Source organism: Oncorhynchus mykiss, chromosome 18 (genome assembly GCF_013265735.2).
Source record: "Oncorhynchus mykiss isolate Arlee chromosome 18, USDA_OmykA_1.1, whole genome shotgun sequence".
NCBI lineage: Eukaryota > Metazoa > Chordata > Actinopteri > Salmoniformes > Salmonidae > Oncorhynchus > Oncorhynchus mykiss.
This window is the reverse complement of record NC_048582.1, coordinates 7,918,333-7,942,312: the sequence shown is the minus strand read 5'-3', so window position 1 is coordinate 7,942,312 and position 23,980 is coordinate 7,918,333. Positions and strand designations below refer to the sequence as shown.

Below are 23,980 nucleotides of genomic sequence, written 5' to 3'. Positions count from 1 at the left end.
AGGCACACAGTGAAGCTAATATTAACCTCTGTACCAAACCAAACGCTAGGCTAGTAGCATTGGGAAATATTGTCTTATATTAACTACCTCTGTACCAAACCAAACGCTAGGCTAGTAGCATTGGGAAATATTGTCTTATATTAACTACCTCTGTACCAAACCAAACGCTAGGCTAGTAGCATTGGGAAATATTGTCTTATATTAACTACCTCTGTACCAAACCAAACGCTAGGCTAGTAGCATTGGGAAATATTGTCTTATATTAACTACCTCTGTACCAAACCAAACGCTAGGCTAGTAGCATTGGGAAATATTGTCTTATATTTAACCTCTGTACCAAACCAAACGCTAGGCTAGTAGCATTGGGAAATATTGTCTTATATTAACCACCTCTGTACCAAACCAAACGCTAGGCTAGTAGCATTGGGAAATATTGTCTTATATTAACTACCTCTGTACCAAACCAAACGCTAGGCTAGTAGCATTGGGAAATATTGTCTTATATTAACCACCTCTGTACCAAACCAAACGCTAGGCTAGTAGCATTAGGAAATATTGTCTTATATTAACTACCTCTGTACCAAACCAAACGCTAGGCTAGTAGCATTGGGAAATATTGTCTTATATTAACCACCTCTGTACCAAACCAAACGCTAGGCTAGTAGCATTGGGAAATATTGTCTTATATTAACTACCTCTGTACCAAACCAAACGCTAGGCTAGTAGCATTGGGAAATATTGTCTTATATTAACCACCTCTGTACCAAACCAAACGCTAGGCTAGTAGCATTGGGAAATATTGTCTTATATTAACTACCTCTGTACCAAACCAAACGCTAGGCTAGTAGCATTGGGAAATATTGTCTTATATTTAACCTCTGTACCAAACCAAACACTAGGCTAGTAGCATTGGGAAATATTGTCTTATATTTAACCTCTGTACCAAACCAAACGCTAGGCTAGTAGCATTGGGAAATATTGTCTTATATTAACCACCTCTGTACCAAACCAAACGCTAGGCTAGTAGCATTGGGAAATATTGTCTTATATTAACTACCTCTGTACCAAACCAAACGCTAGGCTAGTAGCATTGGGAAATATTGTCTTATATTTAACCTCTGTACCAAACCAAACACTAGGCTAGTAGCATTGGGAAATATTGTCTTATATTTAACCTCTGTACCAAACCAAACGCTAGGCTAGTAGCATTGGGAAATATTGTCTTATATTAACCACCTCTGTACCAAACCAAACGCTAGGCTAGTAGCATTGGGAAATATTGTCTTATATTAACTACCTCTGTACCAAACCAAACGCTAGGCTAGTAGCATTGGGAAATATTGTCTTATATTAACTACCTCTGTACCAAACCAAACGATAGGCTAGTAGCATTGGGAAATATTGTCTTATATTAACCACCTCTGTACCAAACCAAACGCTAGGCTAGTAGCATTGGGAAATATTGTCTTATATTAACCACCTCTGTACCAAACCAAACACTAGGCTAGTAGCATTGGGAAATATTGTCTTATATTTAACCTCTGTACCAAACCAAACGCTAGGCTAGTAGCATTGGGAAATATTGTCTTATATTAACCACCTCTGTACCAAACCAAACGCTAGGCTAGTAGCATTGGGAAATATTGTCTTATATTAACTACCTCTGTACCAAACCAAACGCTAGGCTAGTAGCATTGGGAAATATTGTCTTATATTAACTACCTCTGTACCAAACCAAACGCTAGGCTAGTAGCATTGGGAAATATTGTCTTATATTAACTACCTCTGTACCAAACCAAACGCTAGGCTAGTAGCATTGGGAAATATTGTCTTATATTAACTACCTCTGTACCAAACCAAACGCTAGGCTAGTAGCATTGGGAAATATTGTCTTATATTAACTACCTCTGTACCAAACCAAACGCTAGGCTAGTAGCATTGGGAAATATTGTCTTATATTAACTACCTCTGTACCAAACCAAACGCTAGGCTAGTAGCATTGGGAAATATTGTCTTATATTAACTACCTCTGTACCAAACCAAACGCTAGGCTAGTAGCATTGGGAAATATTGTCTTATATTAACTACCTCTGTACCAAACCAAACGCTAGGCTAGTAGCATTGGGAAATATTGTCTTATATTAACTACCTCTGTACCAAACCAAACGCTAGGCTAGTAGCATTGGGAAATATTGTCTTATATTAACTACCTCTGTACCAAACCAAACGCTAGGCTAGTAGCATTGGGAAATATTGTCTTATATTAACTACCTCTGTACCAAACCAAACGCTAGGCTAGTAGCATTGGGAAATATTGTCTTATATTAACCACCTCTGTACCAAACCAAACGCTAGGCTAGTAGCATTGGGAAATATTGTCTTATATTAACCACCTCTGTACCAAACCAAACGCTAGGCTAGTAGCATTGGGAAATATTGTCTTATATTAACCACCTCTGTACCAAACCAAACGCTAGGCTAGTAGCATTGGGAAATATTGTCTTATATTTAACCTCTGTACCAAACCAAACGCTAGGCTAGTAGCATTGGGAAATATTGTCTTATATTTAACCTCTGTACCAAACCAAACGCTAGGCTAGTAGCATTGGGAAATATTGTCTTATATTTAACCTCTGTACCAAACCAAACGCTAGGCTAGTAGCATTGGGAAATATTGTCTTATATTAACTACCTCTGTACCAAACCAAACGCTAGGCTAGTAGCATTGGGAAATATTGTCTTATATTAACTACCTCTGTACCAAACCAAACACTAGGCTAGTAGCATTGGGAAATATTGTCTTATATTAACCACCTCTGTACCAAACCAAACGCTAGGCTAGTAGCATTGGGAAATATTGTCTTATATTTAACCTCTGTACCAAACCAAACGCTAGGCTAGTAGCATTGGGAAATATTGTCTTATATTTAACCTCTGTACCAAACCAAACGCTAGGCTAGTAGCATTGGGAAATATTGTCTTATATTAACCTCTGTACCAAACCAAACGCTAGGCTAGTAGCATTGGGAAATATTGTCTTATATTAACCACCTCTGTACCAAACCAAACGCTAGGCTAGTAGCATTGGGAAATATTGTCTTATATTTAACCTCTGTACCAAACCAAACGCTAGGCTAGTAGCATTGGGAAATATTGTCTTATATTAAGCTCTGTACCAAACCAAACGCTAGGCTAGTAGCATTGGGAAATATTGTCTTATATTAACTACCTCTGTACCAAACCAAACGCTAGGCTAGTAGCATTGGGAAATATTGTCTTATATTAACCTCTGTACCAAACCAAACGCTAGGCTAGTAGCATTGGGAAATATTGTCTTATATTAACCTCTGTACCAAACCAAACGCTAGGCTAGTAGCATTGGGAAATATTGTCTTATATTAACTACCTCTGTACCAAACCAAACGCTAGGCTAGTAGCATTGGGAAATATTGTCTTATATTAACCTCTGTACCAAACCAAACGCTAGGCTAGTAGCATTGGGAAATATTGTCTTATATTAACTACCTCTGTACCAAACCAAACGCTAGGCTAGTAGCATTGGGAAATATTGTCTTATATTAACCACCTCTGTACCAAACCAAACGCTAGGCTAGTAGCATTGGGAAATATTGTCTTATATTAACTACCTCTGTACCAAACCAAACGCTAGGCTAGTAGCATTGGGAAATATTGTCTTATATTAACCACCTCTGTACCAAACCAAACGCTAGGCTAGTAGCATTGGGAAATATTGTCTTATATTAACTACCTCTGTACCAAACCAAACGCTAGGCTAGTAGCATTGGGAAATATTGTCTTATATTAACTACCTCTGTACCAAACCAAACGCTAGGCTAGTAGCATTGGGAAATATTGTCTTATATTAACCACCTCTGTACCAAACCAAACGCTAGGCTAGTAGCATTGGGAAATATTGTCTTATATTAACTACCTCTGTACCAAACCAAACGCTAGGCTAGTAGCATTGGGAAATATTGTCTTATATTAACCACCTCTGTACCAAACCAAACGCTAGGCTAGTAGCATTGGGAAATATTGTCTTATATTAACCACCTCTGTACCAAACCAAACGCTAGGCTAGTAGCATTGGGAAATATTGTCTTATATTAACTACCTCTGTACCAAACCAAACGCTAGGCTAGTAGCATTGGGAAATATTGTCTTATATTAACTACCTCTGTACCAAACCAAACACTAGGCTAGTAGCATTGGGAAATATTGTCTTATATTAACCACCTCTGTACCAAACCAAACGCTAGGCTAGTAGCATTGGGAAATATTGTCTTATATTTAACCTCTGTACCAAACCAAACGCTAGGCTAGTAGCATTGGGAAATATTGTCTTATATTTAACCTCTGTACCAAACCAAACGCTAGGCTAGTAGCATTGGGAAATATTGTCTTATATTAACCTATGTACCAAACCAAACGCTAGGCTAGTAGCATTGGGAAATATTGTCTTATATTAACCACCTCTGTACCAAACCAAACGCTAGGCTAGTAGCATTGGGAAATATTGTCTTATATTTAACCTCTGTACCAAACCAAACGCTAGGCTAGTAGCATTGGGAAATATTGTCTTATATTAAGCTCTGTACCAAACCAAACGCTAGGCTAGTAGCATTGGGAAATATTGTCTTATATTAACTACCTCTGTACCAAACCAAACGCTAGGCTAGTAGCATTGGGAAATATTGTCTTATATTAACCTCTGTACCAAACCAAACGCTAGGCTAGTAGCATTGGGAAATATTGTCTTATATTAACCTCTGTACCAAACCAAACGCTAGGCTAGTAGCATTGGGAAATATTGTCTTATATTAACTACCTCTGTACCAAACCAAACGCTAGGCTAGTAGCATTGGGAAATATTGTCTTATATTAACCTCTGTACCAAACCAAACGCTAGGCTAGTAGCATTGGGAAATATTGTCTTATATTAACTACCTCTGTACCAAACCAAACGCTAGGCTAGTAGCATTGGGAAATATTGTCTTATATTAACCACCTCTGTACCAAACCAAACGCTAGGCTAGTAGCATTGGGAAATATTGTCTTATATTAACTACCTCTGTACCAAACCAAACGCTAGGCTAGTAGCATTGGGAAATATTGTCTTATATTAACCACCTCTGTACCAAACCAAACGCTAGGCTAGTAGCATTGGGAAATATTGTCTTATATTAACTACCTCTGTACCAAACCAAACGCTAGGCTAGTAGCATTGGGAAATATTGTCTTATATTAACTACCTCTGTACCAAACCAAACGCTAGGCTAGTAGCATTGGGAAATATTGTCTTATATTAACCACCTCTGTACCAAACCAAACGCTAGGCTAGTAGCATTGGGAAATATTGTCTTATATTAACTACCTCTGTACCAAACCAAACGCTAGGCTAGTAGCATTGGGAAATATTGTCTTATATTAACCACCTCTGTACCAAACCAAACGCTAGGCTAGTAGCATTGGGAAATATTGTCTTATATTAACCACCTCTGTACCAAACCAAACGCTAGGCTAGTAGCATTGGGAAATATTGTCTTATATTAACTACCTCTGTACCAAACCAAACGCTAGGCTAGTAGCATTGGGAAATATTGTCTTATATTAACCACCTCTGTACCAAACCAAACGCTAGACTAGTAGCATTGGGAAATATTGTCTTATATTAACAACCTCTGTACCAAACCAAACGCTAGGCTAGTAGCATTGGGAAATATTGTCTTATATTAACCACCTCTGTACCAAACCAAACGCTAGGCTAGTAGCATTGGGAAATATTGTCTTATATTTAACCTCTGTACCAAACCAAACGCTAGGCTAGTAGCATTGGGAAATATTGTCTTATATTTAACCTCTGTACCAAACCAAACGCTAGGCTAGTAGCATTGGGAAATATTGTCTTATATTAACCACCTCTGTACCAAACCAAACGCTAGGCTAGTAGCATTGGGAAATATTGTCTTATATTTAACCTCTGTACCAAACCAAACGCTAGGCTAGTAGCATTGGGAAATATTGTCTTATATTAACTACCTCTGTACCAAACCAAACGCTAGGCTAGTAGCATTGGGAAATATTGTCTTATATTAACCACCTCTGTACCAAACCAAACGCTAGGCTAGTAGCATTGGGAAATATTGTCTTATATTTAACCTCTGTACCAAACCAAACGCTAGGCTAGTAGCATTGGGAAATATTGTCTTATATTAACTACCTCTGTACCAAACCAAACGCTAGGCTAGTAGCATTGGGAAATATTGTCTTATATTAACTACCTCTGTACCAAACCAAACGCTAGGCTAGTAGCATTGGGAAATATTGTCTTATATTAACCACCTCTGTACCAAACCAAACGCTAGGCTAGTAGCATTGGGAAATATTGTCTTATATTAACTACCTCTGTACCAAACCAAACGCTAGGCTAGTAGCATTGGGAAATATTGTCTTATATTAACCACCTCTGTACCAAACCAAACGCTAGGCTAGTAGCATTGGGAAATATTGTCTTATATTTAACCTCTGTACCAAACCAAACACTAGGCTAGTAGCATTGGGAAATATTGTCTTATATTAACTACCTCTGTACCAAACCAAACGCTAGGCTAGTAGCATTGGGAAATATTGTCTTATATTAACCACCTCTGTACCAAACCAAACGCTAGGCTAGTAGCATTGGGAAATATTGTCTTATATTAATCACCTCTGTACCAAACCAAACGCTAGGCTAGTAGCATTGGGAAATATTGTCTTATATTAACCACCTCTGTACCAAACCAAACGCTAGGCTAGTAGCATTGGGAAATATTGTCTTATATTAACCACCTCTGTACCAAACCAAACGCTAGGCTAGTAGCATTGGGAAATATTGTCTTATATTAACCACCTCTGTACCAAACCAAACGCTAGGCTAGTAGCATTGGGAAATATTGTCTTATATTAACTACCTCTGTACCAAACCAAACGCTAGGCTAGTAGCATTGGGAAATATTGTCTTATATTAACCACCTCTGTACCAAACCAAACGCTAGGCTAGTAGCATTGGGAAATATTGTCTTATATTAACCACCTCTGTACCAAACCAAACGCTAGGCTAGTAGCATTGGGAAATATTGTCTTATATTAACTACCTCTGTACCAAACCAAACGCTAGGCTAGTAGCATTGGGAAATATTGTCTTATATTAACCACCTCTGTACCAAACCAAACGCTAGGCTAGTAGCATTGGGAAATATTGTCTTATATTAACTACCTCTGTACCAAACCAAACGCTAGGCTAGTAGCATTGGGAAATATTGTCTTATATTAACCACCTCTGTACCAAACCAAACGCTAGGCTAGTAGCATTGGGAAATATTGTCTTATATTAACCACCTCTGTACCAAACCAAACGCTAGGCTAGTAGCATTGGGAAATATTGTCTTATATTAACTACCTCTGTACCAAACCAAACGCTAGGCTAGTAGCATTGGGAAATATTGTCTTATATTAACCACCTCTGTACCAAACCAAACGCTAGACTAGTAGCATTGGGAAATATTGTCTTATATTAACAACCTCTGTACCAAACCAAACGCTAGGCTAGTAGCATTGGGAAATATTGTCTTATATTAACCACCTCTGTACCAAACCAAACGCTAGGCTAGTAGCATTGGGAAATATTGTCTTATATTTAACCTCTGTACCAAACCAAACGCTAGGCTAGTAGCATTGGGAAATATTGTCTTATATTTAACCTCTGTACCAAACCAAACGCTAGGCTAGTAGCATTGGGAAATATTGTCTTATATTAACCACCTCTGTACCAAACCAAACGCTAGGCTAGTAGCATTGGGAAATATTGTCTTATATTTAACCTCTGTACCAAACCAAACGCTAGGCTAGTAGCATTGGGAAATATTGTCTTATATTAACTACCTCTGTACCAAACCAAACGCTAGGCTAGTAGCATTGGGAAATATTGTCTTATATTAACCACCTCTGTACCAAACCAAACGCTAGGCTAGTAGCATTGGGAAATATTGTCTTATATTTAACCTCTGTACCAAACCAAACGCTAGGCTAGTAGCATTGGGAAATATTGTCTTATATTAACTACCTCTGTACCAAACCAAACGCTAGGCTAGTAGCATTGGGAAATATTGTCTTATATTAACTACCTCTGTACCAAACCAAACGCTAGGCTAGTAGCATTGGGAAATATTGTCTTATATTAACCACCTCTGTACCAAACCAAACGCTAGGCTAGTAGCATTGGGAAATATTGTCTTATATTAACTACCTCTGTACCAAACCAAACGCTAGGCTAGTAGCATTGGGAAATATTGTCTTATATTAACCACCTCTGTACCAAACCAAACGCTAGGCTAGTAGCATTGGGAAATATTGTCTTATATTTAACCTCTGTACCAAACCAAACACTAGGCTAGTAGCATTGGGAAATATTGTCTTATATTTAACCTCTGTACCAAACCAAACACTAGGCTAGTAGCATTGGGAAATATTGTCTTATATTAACTACCTCTGTACCAAACCAAACGCTAGGCTAGTAGCATTGGGAAATATTGTCTTATATTAACCACCTCTGTACCAAACCAAACGCTAGGCTAGTAGCATTGGGAAATATTGTCTTATATTAATCACCTCTGTACCAAACCAAACGCTAGGCTAGTAGCATTGGGAAATATTGTCTTATATTAACCACCTCTGTACCAAACCAAACGCTAGGCTAGTAGCATTGGGAAATATTGTCTTATATTAACCACCTCTGTACCAAACCAAACGCTAGGCTAGTAGCATTGGGAAATATTGTCTTATATTAACCACCTCTGTACCAAACCAAACGCTAGGCTAGTAGCATTGGGAAATATTGTCTTATATTAACTACCTCTGTACCAAACCAAACGCTAGGCTAGTAGCATTGGGAAATATTGTCTTATATTAACCACCTCTGTACCAAACCAAACGCTAGGCTAGTAGCATTGGGAAATATTGTCTTATATTAACCACCTCTGTACCAAACCAAACGCTAGGCTAGTAGCATTGGGAAATATTGTCTTATATTAACCACCTCTGTACCAAACCAAACGCTAGGCTAGTAGCATTGGGAAATATTGTCTTATATTAACTACCTCTGTACCAAACCAAACGCTAGGCTAGTAGCATTGGGAAATATTGTCTTATAGTAACCACCTCTGTACCAAACCAAACGCTAGGCTAGTAGCATTGGGAAATATTGTCTTATATTAACTACCTCTGTACCAAACCAAACGCTAGGCTAGTAGCATTGGGAAATATTGTCTTATATTAACCACCTCTGTACCAAACCAAACGCTAGGCTAGTAGCATTGGGAAATATTGTCTTATATTAACTACCTCTGTACCAAACCAAACGCTAGGCTAGTAGCATTGGGAAATATTGTCTTATATTAACCACGTCTGTACCAAACCAAACGCTAGGCTAGTAGCATTGGGAAATATTGTCTTATATTAACTACCTCTGTACCAAACCAAACGCTAGGCTAGTAGCATTGGGAAATATTGTCTTATATTAACTACCTCTGTACCAAACCAAACGCTAGGCTAGTAGCATTGGGAAATATTGTCTTATATTAACTACCTCTGTACCAAACCAAACGCTAGGCTAGTAGCATTGGGAAATATTGTCTTATATTAACCACCTCTGTACCAAACCAAACGCTAGGCTAGTAGCATTGGGAAATATTGTCTTATATTAACTACCTCTGTACCAAACCAAACGCTAGGCTAGTAGCATTGGGAAATATTGTCTTATATTAACCACCTCTGTACCAAACCAAACGCTAGGCTAGTAGCATTGGGAAATATTGTCTTATATTTAACCACCTCTGTACCAAACCAAACGCTAGGCTAGTAGCATTGGGAAATATTGTCTTATATTAACCACCTCTGTACCAAACCAAACGCTAGGCTAGTAGCATTGGGAAATATTGTCTTATATTAACTACCTCTGTACCAAACCAAACGCTAGGCTAGTAGCATTGGGAAATATTGTCTTATATTAACTACCTCTGTACCAAACCAAACGCTAGGCTAGTAGCATTGGGAAATATTGTCTTATATTAACCACCTCTGTACCAAACCAAACGCTAGGCTAGTAGCATTGGGAAATATTGTCTTATATTTAACCACCTCTGTACCAAACCAAACGCTAGGCTAGTAGCATTGGGAAATATTGTCTTATATTAACCACCTCTGTACCAAACCAAACGCTAGGCTAGTAGCATTGGGAAATATTGTCTTATATTAACCACCTCTGTACCAAACCAAACGCTAGGCTAGTAGCATTGGGAAATATTGTCTTATATTAACCACCTCTGTACCAAACCAAACGCTAGGCTAGTAGCATTGGGAAATATTGTCTTATATTAACCACCTCTGTACCAAACCAAACGCTAGGCTAGTAGCATTGGGAAATATTGTCTTATATTAACCACCTCTGTACCAAACCAAACGCTAGGCTAGTAGCATTGGGAAATATTGTCTTATATTAACCACCTCTGTACCAAACCAAACGCTAGGCTAGTAGCATTGGGAAATATTGTCTTATATTAACTACCTCTGTACCAAACCAAACGCTAGGCTAGTAGCATTGGGAAATATTGTCTTATATTAACTACCTCTGTACCAAACCAAACGCTAGGCTAGTAGCATTGGGAAATATTGTCTTATATTAACCACCTCTGTACCAAACCAAACGCTAGGCTAGTAGCATTGGGAAATATTGTCTAGACGCATTTTTCCAGTTGAGATGAAGTTTATAAATTGACTGGCTGGGCTGTGGGACAATGGATGTGTATTAATGAATCCAATGGAACTGTTAACAGGCATTACGTAGCTGTAATGAATTACAATCCATTGATGAGAAAGCTATGTCACCTCCGAGTACTCGAAACCTGCTCCTTTCTCTGAGTGGAAATAAGGAGGAATGATTCTGTTCCTTAGAGCCTCTCTGTAAATCTTCTCCTGGTCCAGCTCCTGTCTGAACAGTACAGCAACATTAAAACATTCATTAATAGCTTAAATTGTCCTGGGAAAAGATGTGAATGTCCACTATGTCAGCTCTATAATACAGAGCAGTTAGTTAGTTACCTGTGTTGCTCTATCCTGCTCTTCCACATAGTTACCTGTGTTGCTCTATCCTGCTCTTCCACATAGTTACCTGTGTTGCTCTATCCTGCTCTTCCACATAGTTACCTGTGTTGCTCTATCATGCTCTTCCACATAGTTTCCTGTGTTGCTCTATCCTGCTCTTCCACATAGTTACCTGTGTTGCTCTATCCTGCTCTTCCACATAGTTACCTGTGTTGCTCTATCCTGCTCTTCCACATAGTTACCTGTGTTGCTCTATCCTGCTCTTCCACATAGTTACCTGTGTTGCTCTAACCTGCTCTTCCACATAGTTACCTGTGTTGCTCTATCCTGCTCTTCCACATAGTTACCTGTGTTGCTCTATCCTGCTCTTCCACATAGTTACCTGTGTTGCTCTATCCTGCTCTTCCACATAGTTACCTGTGTTGCTCTATCCTGCTCTTCCACATAGTTACCTGTGTTGCTCTATCATGCTCTTCCACATAGTTTCCTGTGTTGCTCTATCCTGCTCTTCCACATAGTTACCTGTGTTGCTCTATCCTGCTCTTCCACATAGTTACCTGTGTTGCTCTATCCTGCTCTTCCACATAGTTACCTGTGTTGCTCTATCCTGCTCTTCCACATAGTTACCTGTGTTGCTCTATCATGCTCTTCCACATAGTTACCTGTGTTGCTCTAACCTGCTCTTCCACATAGTTACCTGTGTTGCTCTATCCTGCTCTTCCACATAGTTACCTGTGTTGCTCTATCCTGCTCTTCCACATAGTTACCTATGTTGCTCTATCATGCTCTTCCACATAGTTACCTGTGTTGCTCTATCCTGCTCTTCCACATAGTTACCTGTGTTGCTCTATCCTGCTCTTCCACATAGTTACCTGTGTTGCTCTATCCTGCTCTTCCACATAGTTACCTGTGTTGCTCTATCCTGCTCTTCCACATAGTTACCTGTGTTGCCCTATCCTGCTCTTCCACATAGTTACCTGTGTTGCTCTATCCTGCTCTTCCACATAGTTACCTGTGTTGCTCTATCCTGCTCTTCCACATAGTTACCTGTGTTGCTCTATCCTGCTCTTCTACATAGTTACCTGTGTTGCTCTATCCTGCTCTTCCACATAGTTACCTGTGTTGCTCTATCCTGCTCTTCCACATAGTTACCTGTGTTGCTCTATCCTGCTCTTCCACATTGTTACCTGTGTTGCTCTATCCTGCTCTTCCACATAATATCCTTTGCCTCTTCTCTGAAGCTGTAAAACAGGAGATTGTAATATGATGAGAAGATAATGGAAAAGGTTCAAAGCTGTCGATATTTATGTTCATAGTTTAACTAAACCCATTAGTACAGGGAAAATAAGATAGCTACTAATCAGAGACTCATGATAAATATGATCTACAGATCTAAGATCTGGTTAGTTATGATACTGATCTAGGACCAGGTTAGTTATGATACTGATCTAGGACCAGGTTAGTTATTATACTGATCTAGGACCAGGCTAGTTATGATACTGATCTAGGACCAGGCTAGTTATGATACTGATCTAGGACCAGGCTAGTTAGGATACTGATCTAAGACCAGGTTAGTTATGATACTGATCTAGGACCAGGTTAGTTATGATACTGATCTAAGACCAGGTTAGTTATGATACTGATCTAGGACCAGGCTAGTTATGATACTGATCTAGGACCAGGCTAGTTATTATACTGATCTAGGACCAGGCTAGTTATGATACTGATCTAGGACCAGGCTAGTTATGATACTGATCTAGGACCAGGCTAGTTATGATACTGATCTAGGAACAGGCTAGTTATTATACTGATCTAGGACCGGGCTAGTTATTATACTGATCTAGGACCAGGCTAGTTATTATACTGATCTAGGACCAGGCTAGTTATGATACTGATCTAGGACCAGGCTAGTTATGATACTGATCTAGGACCAGGCTAGTTATTATACTGATCTAGGACCAGGCTAGTTATGATACTGATCTAGGACCAGGCTAGTTATGATACTGATCTAGGACCAGGCTAGTTATGATACTGATCTAGGACCAGGCTAGTTATGATACTGATCTAGGACCAGGCTAGTTATGATACTGATATAGGACCAGGCTAGTTATGATACTGATATAGGACCAGGCTAGTTAGGATACTGATCTAGGACCAGGCTAGTTATGATACTGATCTAGGACCAGGCTAGTGATGATACTGCTCTAGGACCAGGCTAGTTATGATACTGATCTAGGACCAGGCTAGTTCTGACTCACCTGTTTGTGTGTTTCTCTGAGAGCGAGGCCTCAGTCTGCAGGGCTGGAGTCTTCACTGCCTGGATGTACAGGGTGGCTGCATCCACTGAGGTGGAACAAACACAAACACTCCCTATTCAACTCACCATTCCTTTCCCTTATCCAATTCATTGCTACAGCTAGGAAATCATCTCCAAGCCCCATAAAGTGCCACGCCAAAATGAAGGACTCACCGGGGCAGATTCTGTTCTCTATAGTGGGGTGCTCTGACTCTGGAAGTGACTGAGGAGGAAGAAATGCACATGGTGTCACAGAGTAACAGAATACTACAGCACCCGAGTAACACAATACTACAGCACCCAAGTAACAGAATACTACAGCACCCAAGTAAAATAATACTACAGCACCTGAGTAACAGAATACTACAGCACCTGAGTAACAGAATACTACAGCACCTGAGTAACAGAACACTACAGCACCTGAGTAACATAATACTACATCACCTGAGTAACAGAACACTACATCAACCGAGTAACAGAACACTACAGCACCTGAGTAACATAATACTACATCACCTGAGTAACAGAATACTACAGCACCTGAGTAACAGAATACTACAGCACCTGAGTAACATAATACTACAGCACCTGAGTAACAGAATACTATAGCACCCAAGTAACAGAACACGACAGCACCTGAGTAACAGAACACTACAGCACCTGAGTAACAGAACACTACATCACCTGAGTAACAGAATACTACAGCACCCAAGTAACAGAACACGACAGCACCTGACTAACAGAATACTACAGCACCTGAGTAACAGAACACTACAGCACCTGAGTAACAGAATACTACAGCACCTGAGTAACAGAACACTACAGCACCTGAGTAACAGAATACTACAGCACCCGAGTAACACAATACTACAGCACCTGAGTAACAGAATACTACAGCACCCGAGTAACAGAATACTACAGCACCTGAGTAACAGAATTCTACAGCACCCGAGTAACAGAATACTACGGCACCTGAGTAACAGAACACTACAGCACCTGAGTAACAGAACACTACATCAACCGAGTAACAGAACACTACAGCACCTGAGTAACATAATACTACAGCACCTGAGTAACAGAATACTACAGCACCCAAGTAACAGAACACGACAGCACCTGACTAACAGAATACTATAGCACCCAAGTAACAGAACACGACAGCACCTGAGTAACAGAACACTACAGCACCTGAGTAACAGAACACTACATCACCTGAGTAACAGAATACTACAGCACCCAAGTAACAGAACACGACAGCACCTGAGTAACAGAATACTACAGCACCCAAGTAACAGAACACGACAGCACCTGAGTAACAGAACACTACAGCACCTGAGTAACAGAACACTACATCACCTGAGTAACAGAATACTACAGCACCCGAGTAACAGAACACTACAGCACCTGAGTAACAGAATACTACAGTACCTGAGTAACAGAACACTACAGCACCTGAATAACAGAATACTACAGTACCTGAGTAACAGAACACTACAGCACCTGAATAACAGAATACTACAGCACCTGAGTAATTTGGACATATTTAATCAGGTCAGTAGCGTGGACCTTCTCCTCCTTCTGTGTGTGTGTGTGTGTGTGTGTGTGTGTGTGTGTGTGTGTGTGTGTGTGTGTGTGTGTGTGTGTGTACTGACTGACCAGGGCCAGTTTGAGCAGGTCAGCAGCGTGGATCTTCTCCTCCTCAGTACGAGGGTCATTCAGCTGCATCTTCTCTGTCAGGTTCTCTCTCTGGATAACCTGCTCCATGTACTCCTACAATACCAGGTACAGGAGGAGGACAACATGTTGAGACAGGACCAGGTACAGGAGGAGGAGGACTACATGTTGAGACAGGACCAGGTACAGGAGGAGGACCAGGTACAGGAGGAGGAGGACAACATGTTGAGACAGGACCAGGTACAGGAGGAGGACCAGGTACAGGAGGAGGAGGACAACATGTTGAGACAGGACCAGGTACAGGAGGAGGAGGACAACATGTTGAGACAGGACCAGGTACAGGAGGAGGAGGACCACATGTTGAGACAGGACCAGGTACAGGAGGAGGACCAGGTACAGGAGGAGGAGGACCACATGTTGAGACATGACCAGGTACAGGAGGAGGACCAGGTACAGGAGGAGGACCACATGTTGAGACAGGACCAGGTACAGGAGGAGGAGGACCACATGTTGAGACAGGACCAGGTACAGGAGGAGGACCATGTACAGGAGGAGGAGGACAACATGTTGAGACAGGACCAGGTACAGGAGGAGGAGGACCAGGTACAGGAGGAGGACCAGGTACAGGAGGAGGAGGACCACATGTTGAGACAGGACCAGGTACAGGAGGAGGACCAGGTACAGGAGGAGGAGGACCACATGTTGAGACAGGACCAGGTACAGGAGGAGGACCAGGTACAGGAGGAGGAGGACCACATGTTGAGACAGGACCAGGTACAGGAGGAGAAGGACCACATGTTGAGACAGGACCAGGTACAGGAGGAGGACCAGGTACAGGAGGAGGACCAGGTACAGGAGGAGGACCAGGTACAGGAGGAGGACCAGGTACAGGAGGAGGACCAGGTACAGGAGGAGGACCACATGTTGACATACAGATTACACTGCATACCAAACACATGTTGACATACAGATTACACTGCATACCAAACACATGTTGACATACAGATTACACCGCATACCAAACACATGTTGACATACAGATTACACTGCAAACCAAACACATGTTGACATACAGATTACACCGCATACCAAACACATGTTGACATACAGATTACACTGCATACCAAACACATGTTGACATACAGATTACACAGCATACCAAACACATGTTGACATACAGATTACACCCCATACCAAACACATGTTGACATACAGATTACACCGCATACCAAACACATGTTGACATACAGATTACACCCCATACCAAACACATGTTGACATACAGATTACACCGCATACCAACCACATGTTGACATACAGATTACACCCCATACCAAACACATGTTGACATACAGATTACACCCCATACCAAACACATGTTGACATACAGATTACACCGCATACCAAACACATGTTGACATACAGATTACACCCCATACCAAACACATGTTGACATACAGATTACACTGCATACCAAACACATGTTGACATACAGATTACACTGCATACCAAACACATGTTGACATACAGATTACACTGCATACCAAACACATGTTGACATACAGATTACACTGCATACCAAACACATGTTGACATACAGATTACACCGCATACCAAACACATGTTGACATACAGATTACACCCCATACCAAACACATGTTGACATACAGATTACACCCCATACCAAACACATGTTGACATACAGATTACACTGCATACCAAACACATGTTGACATACAGAGTACACCCCATACCAAACACATGTTGACATACAGATTACAGCGCATACCAAACACATGTTGACATACAGATTACACTGCATACCAAACACATGTTGACATACAGATTACACCGCATACCAAACACATGGTGACATACAGATTACACTGCATACCAAACACATGATGACATACAGATTACACTGCATACCAAACACATGTTGACATACAGATTACACCCCATACCAAACACATGATGACATACAGATTACACTGCATACCAAACACATGGTGACATACAGAGTACACTGCATACCAAACACATGGTGACATACAGAGTACACCCCATACCAAACACATGTTGACATACAGATTACACCGCATACCAAACACATGTTGACATACAGATTACACCCCATACCAAACACATGATGACATACAGATTACACTGCATACCAAACACATGTTGACATACAGATTACACCCCATACCAAACACATGATGACATACAGATTACACTGCATACCAAACACATGGTGACATACAGAGTACACCCCATACCAAACACATGTTGACATACAGATTACACTGCATACCAAACACATGTTGACATACAGATTACACTGCATACCAAACACATGGTGACATACAGAGTACACCCCATACCAAACACATGTTGACATACAGATTACACCGCATACCAAACACATGCATGTTATGATAGAACATCTATATTAAGGTAGCCTAGCAGTTAGTGCATTGGGTCAGTTACTGAAAGGTCTCTGGTTCGAATCCCTGAGCTGTGCTCTTGAGTAAGGCACTTAACCCTAATTGTCTCAGGGGGAGTTGGGATATGCAACAAAAACAGATCTCCAATTCACATGTGTATAATACACACTGGTACATGTGTGAAAAAGGACAAATATAATCCCCCACCAAATGCTGATTATTATTATGGCCAGACATGGGACTGTATCTGCTGGTACACTGGGTTAAGGCTGCTGTAATGGAGACTGCCTTGTAGAATACACACAGGACAGTGAGATGAGCTGCAGAGCTGCACCTTGAGGCGAGTCTCCAGAGTCCTGCGGAGCTGTCTGCTGACTGGCTGGTACTGGAGCAGCTGTCGGACCTCCAGGGTATCAGGACAGCTCAGCACGGGCCTACAGGCCTCAGAAACAGGCTTCTCTCTCAGGGTCAGACCCCGGCCCAGGGTGGTCCCGAACAGAGGACCTGGCGTCTTCCTCTGGGGCGGGGTTACAGTAGATGTTTAAAGAATGTTTTTAGGGGATAAAGTAGATTTATTTATTTATTTACATTTTAAGGTATCATCAAACCATATGACTAAAGTGTGTTTTGACCATGTATAAATGACCTTAAATTCAAGTACACGTGAAAACTAGCATGATTTGCTAATACATTATGCGTCTATTTCAACTGCATTTTCTCTTTGATTTTCTCAGTCTACCTCTACTGAGGGGAAGTTGTCCCAGCGACGGGACTTGAGGTTGGTGGGGATGATGTCCTTGTTTTGTTTCTGCATGACCCATCTGGACCACACATCCTGACGAGAGGGTCTCAGCACCGCTATACCCAGCACACCTGCAGGACAGGGAGGAGACCACAGACGTGTCTATGGGTAGACCAGGAGGAACACAGGTCTATGGAGGTAGAGTAATGAACAGAATCCTACCCTGAAGGTCTGGGAGGAGACCACAGACGTGTCTATGGGTAGACCAGGAGGAACACAGGTCTATGGAGGTAGAGTAATGAACAGAATCCTACCCTGAAGGTCTGGGAGGAGACCACAGACGTGTCTATGGGTAGACCAGGAGGAACACAGGTCTATGGAGGTAGAGTAATGAACAGAATCCTACCCTGTAGGTCTAGGAGGAGACCACAGACGTGTCTATGGGTAGACCAGGAGGAACACAGGTCTATGGAGGTAGAGTAATGAACAGAATCCTACCCTGAAGGTCTGGGAGGAGACCACAGACGTGTCTATGGGTAGACCAGGAGGAACACAGGTCTATGGAGGTAGAGTAATGAACAGAATCCTACCCTGTAGGTCTGGGAGGGGTTCTTTAAGCAGGGCGACAGCAGGGTCAGAGTAGTCCTCATACAAACGTTCCTCTACTGTCTGAGAGTGCAGCAGCTCTGTGCCTGAACCGTCCTCATGGGCCATGAACAACCTGGGAGTTTATTATGGATATAGAGAATGAGAGAGTACCCATCATGCTTCAGCCCAGCTTGCACACTAAAAGGGTTAAAAGGTGCCTAACTGGGGGACATTGGAATGAAAAAGGAGTCATACTGTACAGATGAGGAGCAGAGTTACTGAAGCCTACCTGGGAATGTGGACTTTACGTCCAATAGAATGCTTGGCCAGCTCTCTCTCTTCTGGCAGCCCTCCCTCCTCCTCCTCCTCCTCCTCCACTCTGCTGTCCAGAGGGCTAGAGATCTCCACTGATGCCTGGCCATCCTTCATCACCTCCACACAGCACCATTTGATACACTGTCACTATAACTCCACCATGGCCTACACATGCCCTACACATGCCCTACACATGTCCTACACATGCCCTACACATGCCCTACACATGTCCTACACATGTCCTACACATGCCCTACACATGTCCTACACATGCCCTACACATGTCCTACACATGTCCTACACATGCCCTACACATGCCCTACACATGTCCTACACATGCCCTACACATGCCCTACACATGCCCTACACATGCACTACACATGCACTACACATGCACTACACATGCCCTACACATGCACTACACATGCACTACATATGCACTACACATGCACTACACATGCCCTAAACATGCCCTACACATGCCCTACACATGCCCTACACATGCCCTACACATGCACTACACATGCCCTACACATGCCCTAGGAATCCTACAGTGATGTTTCCTAATTCACGTTGTCAAACAAGTTTCCAAAATGTAAATTCCCGGGGCTGGCAGAGTTCAGTGTATCGTACGATAATCCTCTGAACACTTGGCCTGATGGGAAAACAAACTGCCTTATATAGTGCTCAAGTTATGGTCAGCGCCTTATGCCCTGGTCCCAGATCTGTTTGTGCTGTCTGGCCAACTCCTATGGTCATCATCAAGCCAAATGGCAAGACAACACAAACAGATCTGGGACCAGACTATAAGAAGGGAACAGGAATGTCATACAGAGCCGACCCACCTGGAAGAGGTTCCCGTGGTGGTCTGTGACCTCACACAGTGTGTCTGAGGTGGAGGTGTGGTTCATCCTGTAGCTGCCTGGCTGCTCTCTGGGACTCCAGCTGGCCAGACTCAGGGTTGGGCTGTGTTCAGGGTCTGACGTGTACACACAACTACCGTCCTGGTTGATGAACAGCAGACCTACACTGGACGGGTACACCTAGAGGGCACACGGGGACACGGAGAGTCACCCAGAATGAATATAGAACCTCAGAACACAGTCATTTGCTCGACTCATGAAAGGAAGCGTGGATCTCCTCCTCCGATGCTCTCCACGTTATGAGGAGAAGGTGGGAAGACAACGGGAGGAATGGAGGAAGGACTAGTAACATTCACCCCCGGTTTCTCTTACTTGGTACGCTCCGTCGCAGGTGGCGGTGACGACGCTCCCGTCTCCAAAGAACACGTTGCAGGACCTGCCCTCGCCGAACATGGTTACCGTGGCAAACCCCAGGCGCTCCACCATCACCACCTTCTCCTTATGACACCCACTGCTGGACCTCTCCCCTGGTAACACAACGTAGACATTATCACACCATCACCACCTTCTCCTTATGACACCCACTGCTGGACCTCTCCCCTGGTAACACAACGTCTACATTATCACACCATCACCACCTTCTCCTTATGACACCCACTGCTGGACCTCTCCCCTGGTAACACAACGTAGACATTATCACACCATGAACTGTCCTGGTAACACAACATAGACATTATCACACCATGAACTGTCCTGGTAACACAACGTAGACATTATCACACCATCACCACCTTCTCCTTATGACACCCACTGCTGGACCTCTCCCCTGGTAACACAACATAGACATTATCACACCATGAACTGTCCTGGTAACACAACATAGACATTATCACACCATGAACTGTCCTGGTAACACAACGTCTACATTATCACACCATCACCACCTTCTCCTTATGACACACACTGCTGGACCTCTCCCCTGGTAACACAACGTAGACATTATCACACCATGAACTATCCTTCCTACACACTGCTGCATCTCTCCCCTGGTAACACAACGTAGACATTATCACACCATGAACCATCCTTCCTACACACTGTTGCATCTCTCCCCTGGTAACACAACGTAGACATTATCACACCATGAACTATCCTTCCTACACACACTGTTGTCTCTGTCCTGGTAACACAATGTAGACATTATCACACCATGAACTATCCTTCCTACACACTGTTGTCTCTGTCCTGGTAACACAACGTAGACATTATCACACCATGAACCATCCTTCCTACACACACTGTTGTCTCTGTCCTGGTAACACAACGTAGACATTATCACACCACGAACCATCCTTCCTACACACACTGTTGTCTCTGTCCTGGTAACACAACGTAGACATTATCACACCATGAACCATCCTTCCTACACACACTGTTGTCTCTGTCCTGGTAACACAACGTAGACATTATCACACCATGAACCATCCTTCCTACACACACTGTTGTCTCTGTCCTGGTAACACAACGTAGACATTATCACACCATGAACTGTCCTGGTAACACAACATAGACATTATCACACCATGAACTGTCCTGGTAACACAACGTAGACATTATCACACCATGAACTATCCTTCCTACACACACTGTTGTCTCTGTCCTGGTAACACATAATATACACTACTAATGTATTAGACAAGTTAGTAGTATAGCCTTTAACCTGTATCAGACCATTTAGCAGTTAGCCTTTAACCTGTGCTAATGTGTTCCTGGCACCACCCACTGAGAGCCTCTCTCTCCTGGTACAGGGTAGTGATCCTGGTTCCGTCTGCATGGTCGACGATCACCGTCCCGTCTCTGTCCAGCACAGACATCACCTTGTCCTCCCGGGTGATAACAACCTGCTCACACAGAGACAAGGCAGAAGAGCTACTTTTACATATCACACGTGTAGGAAGTCAAAATGTTGACACCTTCAGAGTATCAGCTAACCATTTTGGACTTTTGCAAAAGGTCGTGAGAAAACTCAAATGTGTTATTACCAACCACGATGTTAGCAAACCATGTTGCTGGTTCGTATGCTCACAGTTTGGCTGACAGGGTCTGTGGCTCTGAAGGCCAGGACCGGGCCAGGGTCTGTGGTCTGGTCCCCCATGGTGGCTACTCTGTGTCCGGAGGGGCTGGTGGTGACCCAACAGACCCCCTGTCTGCCCTGGGTGTTGTCTGACGACCTCTGCTCCTCCCTGGGCTCTGGGTCACTCTGACTCTGGTCAGCCCCCAGGCTCTGCTTGGAACCCAGTTTACCTGCCCAGACACACAACCCCTCATCTCCCCTTTGTCTTTCTCAAGCACCGATACTCAACAACATTAAAGGTTGTGAAGCCAATAGATTTCAGACTGACACAGTAAAGGTCTAATAGGAAGACAAATCAAATATACAGTACCAGTCTGAAGTTTGGACACACCTACTTTTCCCAGGGTTTTGTTTATTTTTTACTATTGTAGATAAATAGTGAAGACATCAAAACTATGAAATAACACATATAGAATCATGTAGTAACCAAAAAAGTGTTAAACAAATCAAAATCTATTTCATATTTTAGATTCTTCTATGTAGCCACCCTTTGCCTTGATGACAGCTTTGCACACTCTTGGCATTTTCTCAACCAGCTTCATGAGGAATTATTTTCCAAGCGTCTTGAAGGAGTTCCCACATGCGCTGAGCACTTGTTGGCTGCTTTTCCTTCACTCTGCAGTCCAACTCATCCCAAACCACCTGGAATGGTTTGAGGTCAGGTGATTGTGGAGGCCAGGTCATCTGATGCAGCACTCCATCACTCTCCTTGGTCTAATAGACCTTACACAGCCTGGAGGTGTGTTTTGGGTCATTGTCCTGTTGAAAAAGATAGTCCCACTAAGCGCAAACCAGATGGGATTGCATATCACTGCAGAATGCTGTGGTGACCATGCTGGTTAAGTGTGCCTTGAATCCTAAATAAATCACAGACAGTGTCACCAGCAAAGCACCCCCACACCATCACACCTCCTCCTCCATGCTTCACGGTGGGAACCACACATGCTGAGATAATCCGTTCACCTACTCTACATCTCACAAAGACACAGCAGTTGGAACCAAAAATCTGAAATTTGGACTCATCAGACCAAAGGACAGATTTCCACCGGTCTAATGTCCCTTGCTTGTGTTTCTTGACCCAAGCAAGTCTCTTCTTCTTATCGGTGTCCTTTAGTAGTGGCTGGTAACTCTAATGAACTTATCCTACAGCAGAAGTACCTCTGGGTCTTCCTTTCCTGTGGTGGTCCTCATGAGAGCCAGTTTCATCATAGAGCTTGATGGTTTTTGCGACTGCACTTGAAGAAACTTTGAAAGTTCTTGAAATGTTCCGTATTGACTGACCTTCACATCTTAAAGTAATGATGGACTGTCGTTTCTCTTTGCTTATTTTAGCTGTTCTTTCCATAAAATGGACGTGGTCTTTTACCAATTAGGGCTATCTTCTGTATACCACCCCTACCTTGTCACAACACAACTGATTGGCTCAAATGCATTAAGGAAAGAAATTCCACAAATTAACTTTCAACAATGCACACCTGTCAATTGAAATGCATTGCAGGTGACTACCTCATGAACCTGGTTGAGAGAATGCCAAGAGTGTGCAAAGCTGTCAGCAATGCAAACGGTGGCTACTTTGAAGAATCTTAAATAGAAAATATATTTTGATCTGTTTAACACTTTTTTGGTTACTACATGATTCCATATGTGTTATTTCATAGTTGTGATGTCTTCACTATTATTCTACAATATAGAACAAAAGTCAAAATAAAGAAAACCCCTTGGAAGGAGTAGGTTTTGACTGGTTCTGTATAAAAGACCTACGGA

At 42.3% G+C, this 23,980-nt stretch overlaps 1 protein-coding gene across 1 annotated transcript in view; it reads right to left on the bottom strand.

Moving 5' to 3' along the window:
* Window positions 1-23,980, bottom strand: part of spag17 (sperm associated antigen 17) — a 55,624-nt gene that overhangs the window by 4,498 nt on the left and 27,146 nt on the right. The window contains exons 26-38 of the mRNA XM_036951398.1: window positions 22,169-22,386; window positions 21,836-21,983; window positions 20,455-20,609; window positions 20,065-20,262; window positions 19,194-19,336; window positions 18,907-19,037; window positions 18,314-18,447; window positions 17,909-18,091; window positions 15,110-15,223; window positions 13,628-13,676; window positions 13,416-13,500; window positions 12,345-12,398; window positions 10,942-11,044 (exon numbers count right to left, since the gene is read on the bottom strand). Coding sequence (XP_036807293.1) covers window positions 10,942-11,044; window positions 12,345-12,398; window positions 13,416-13,500; window positions 13,628-13,676; window positions 15,110-15,223; window positions 17,909-18,091; window positions 18,314-18,447; window positions 18,907-19,037; window positions 19,194-19,336; window positions 20,065-20,262; window positions 20,455-20,609; window positions 21,836-21,983; window positions 22,169-22,386 — 1,715 coding nt within the window. The remainder of the gene's footprint in view (window positions 1-10,941; window positions 11,045-12,344; window positions 12,399-13,415; window positions 13,501-13,627; window positions 13,677-15,109; window positions 15,224-17,908; window positions 18,092-18,313; window positions 18,448-18,906; window positions 19,038-19,193; window positions 19,337-20,064; window positions 20,263-20,454; window positions 20,610-21,835; window positions 21,984-22,168; window positions 22,387-23,980) is intronic.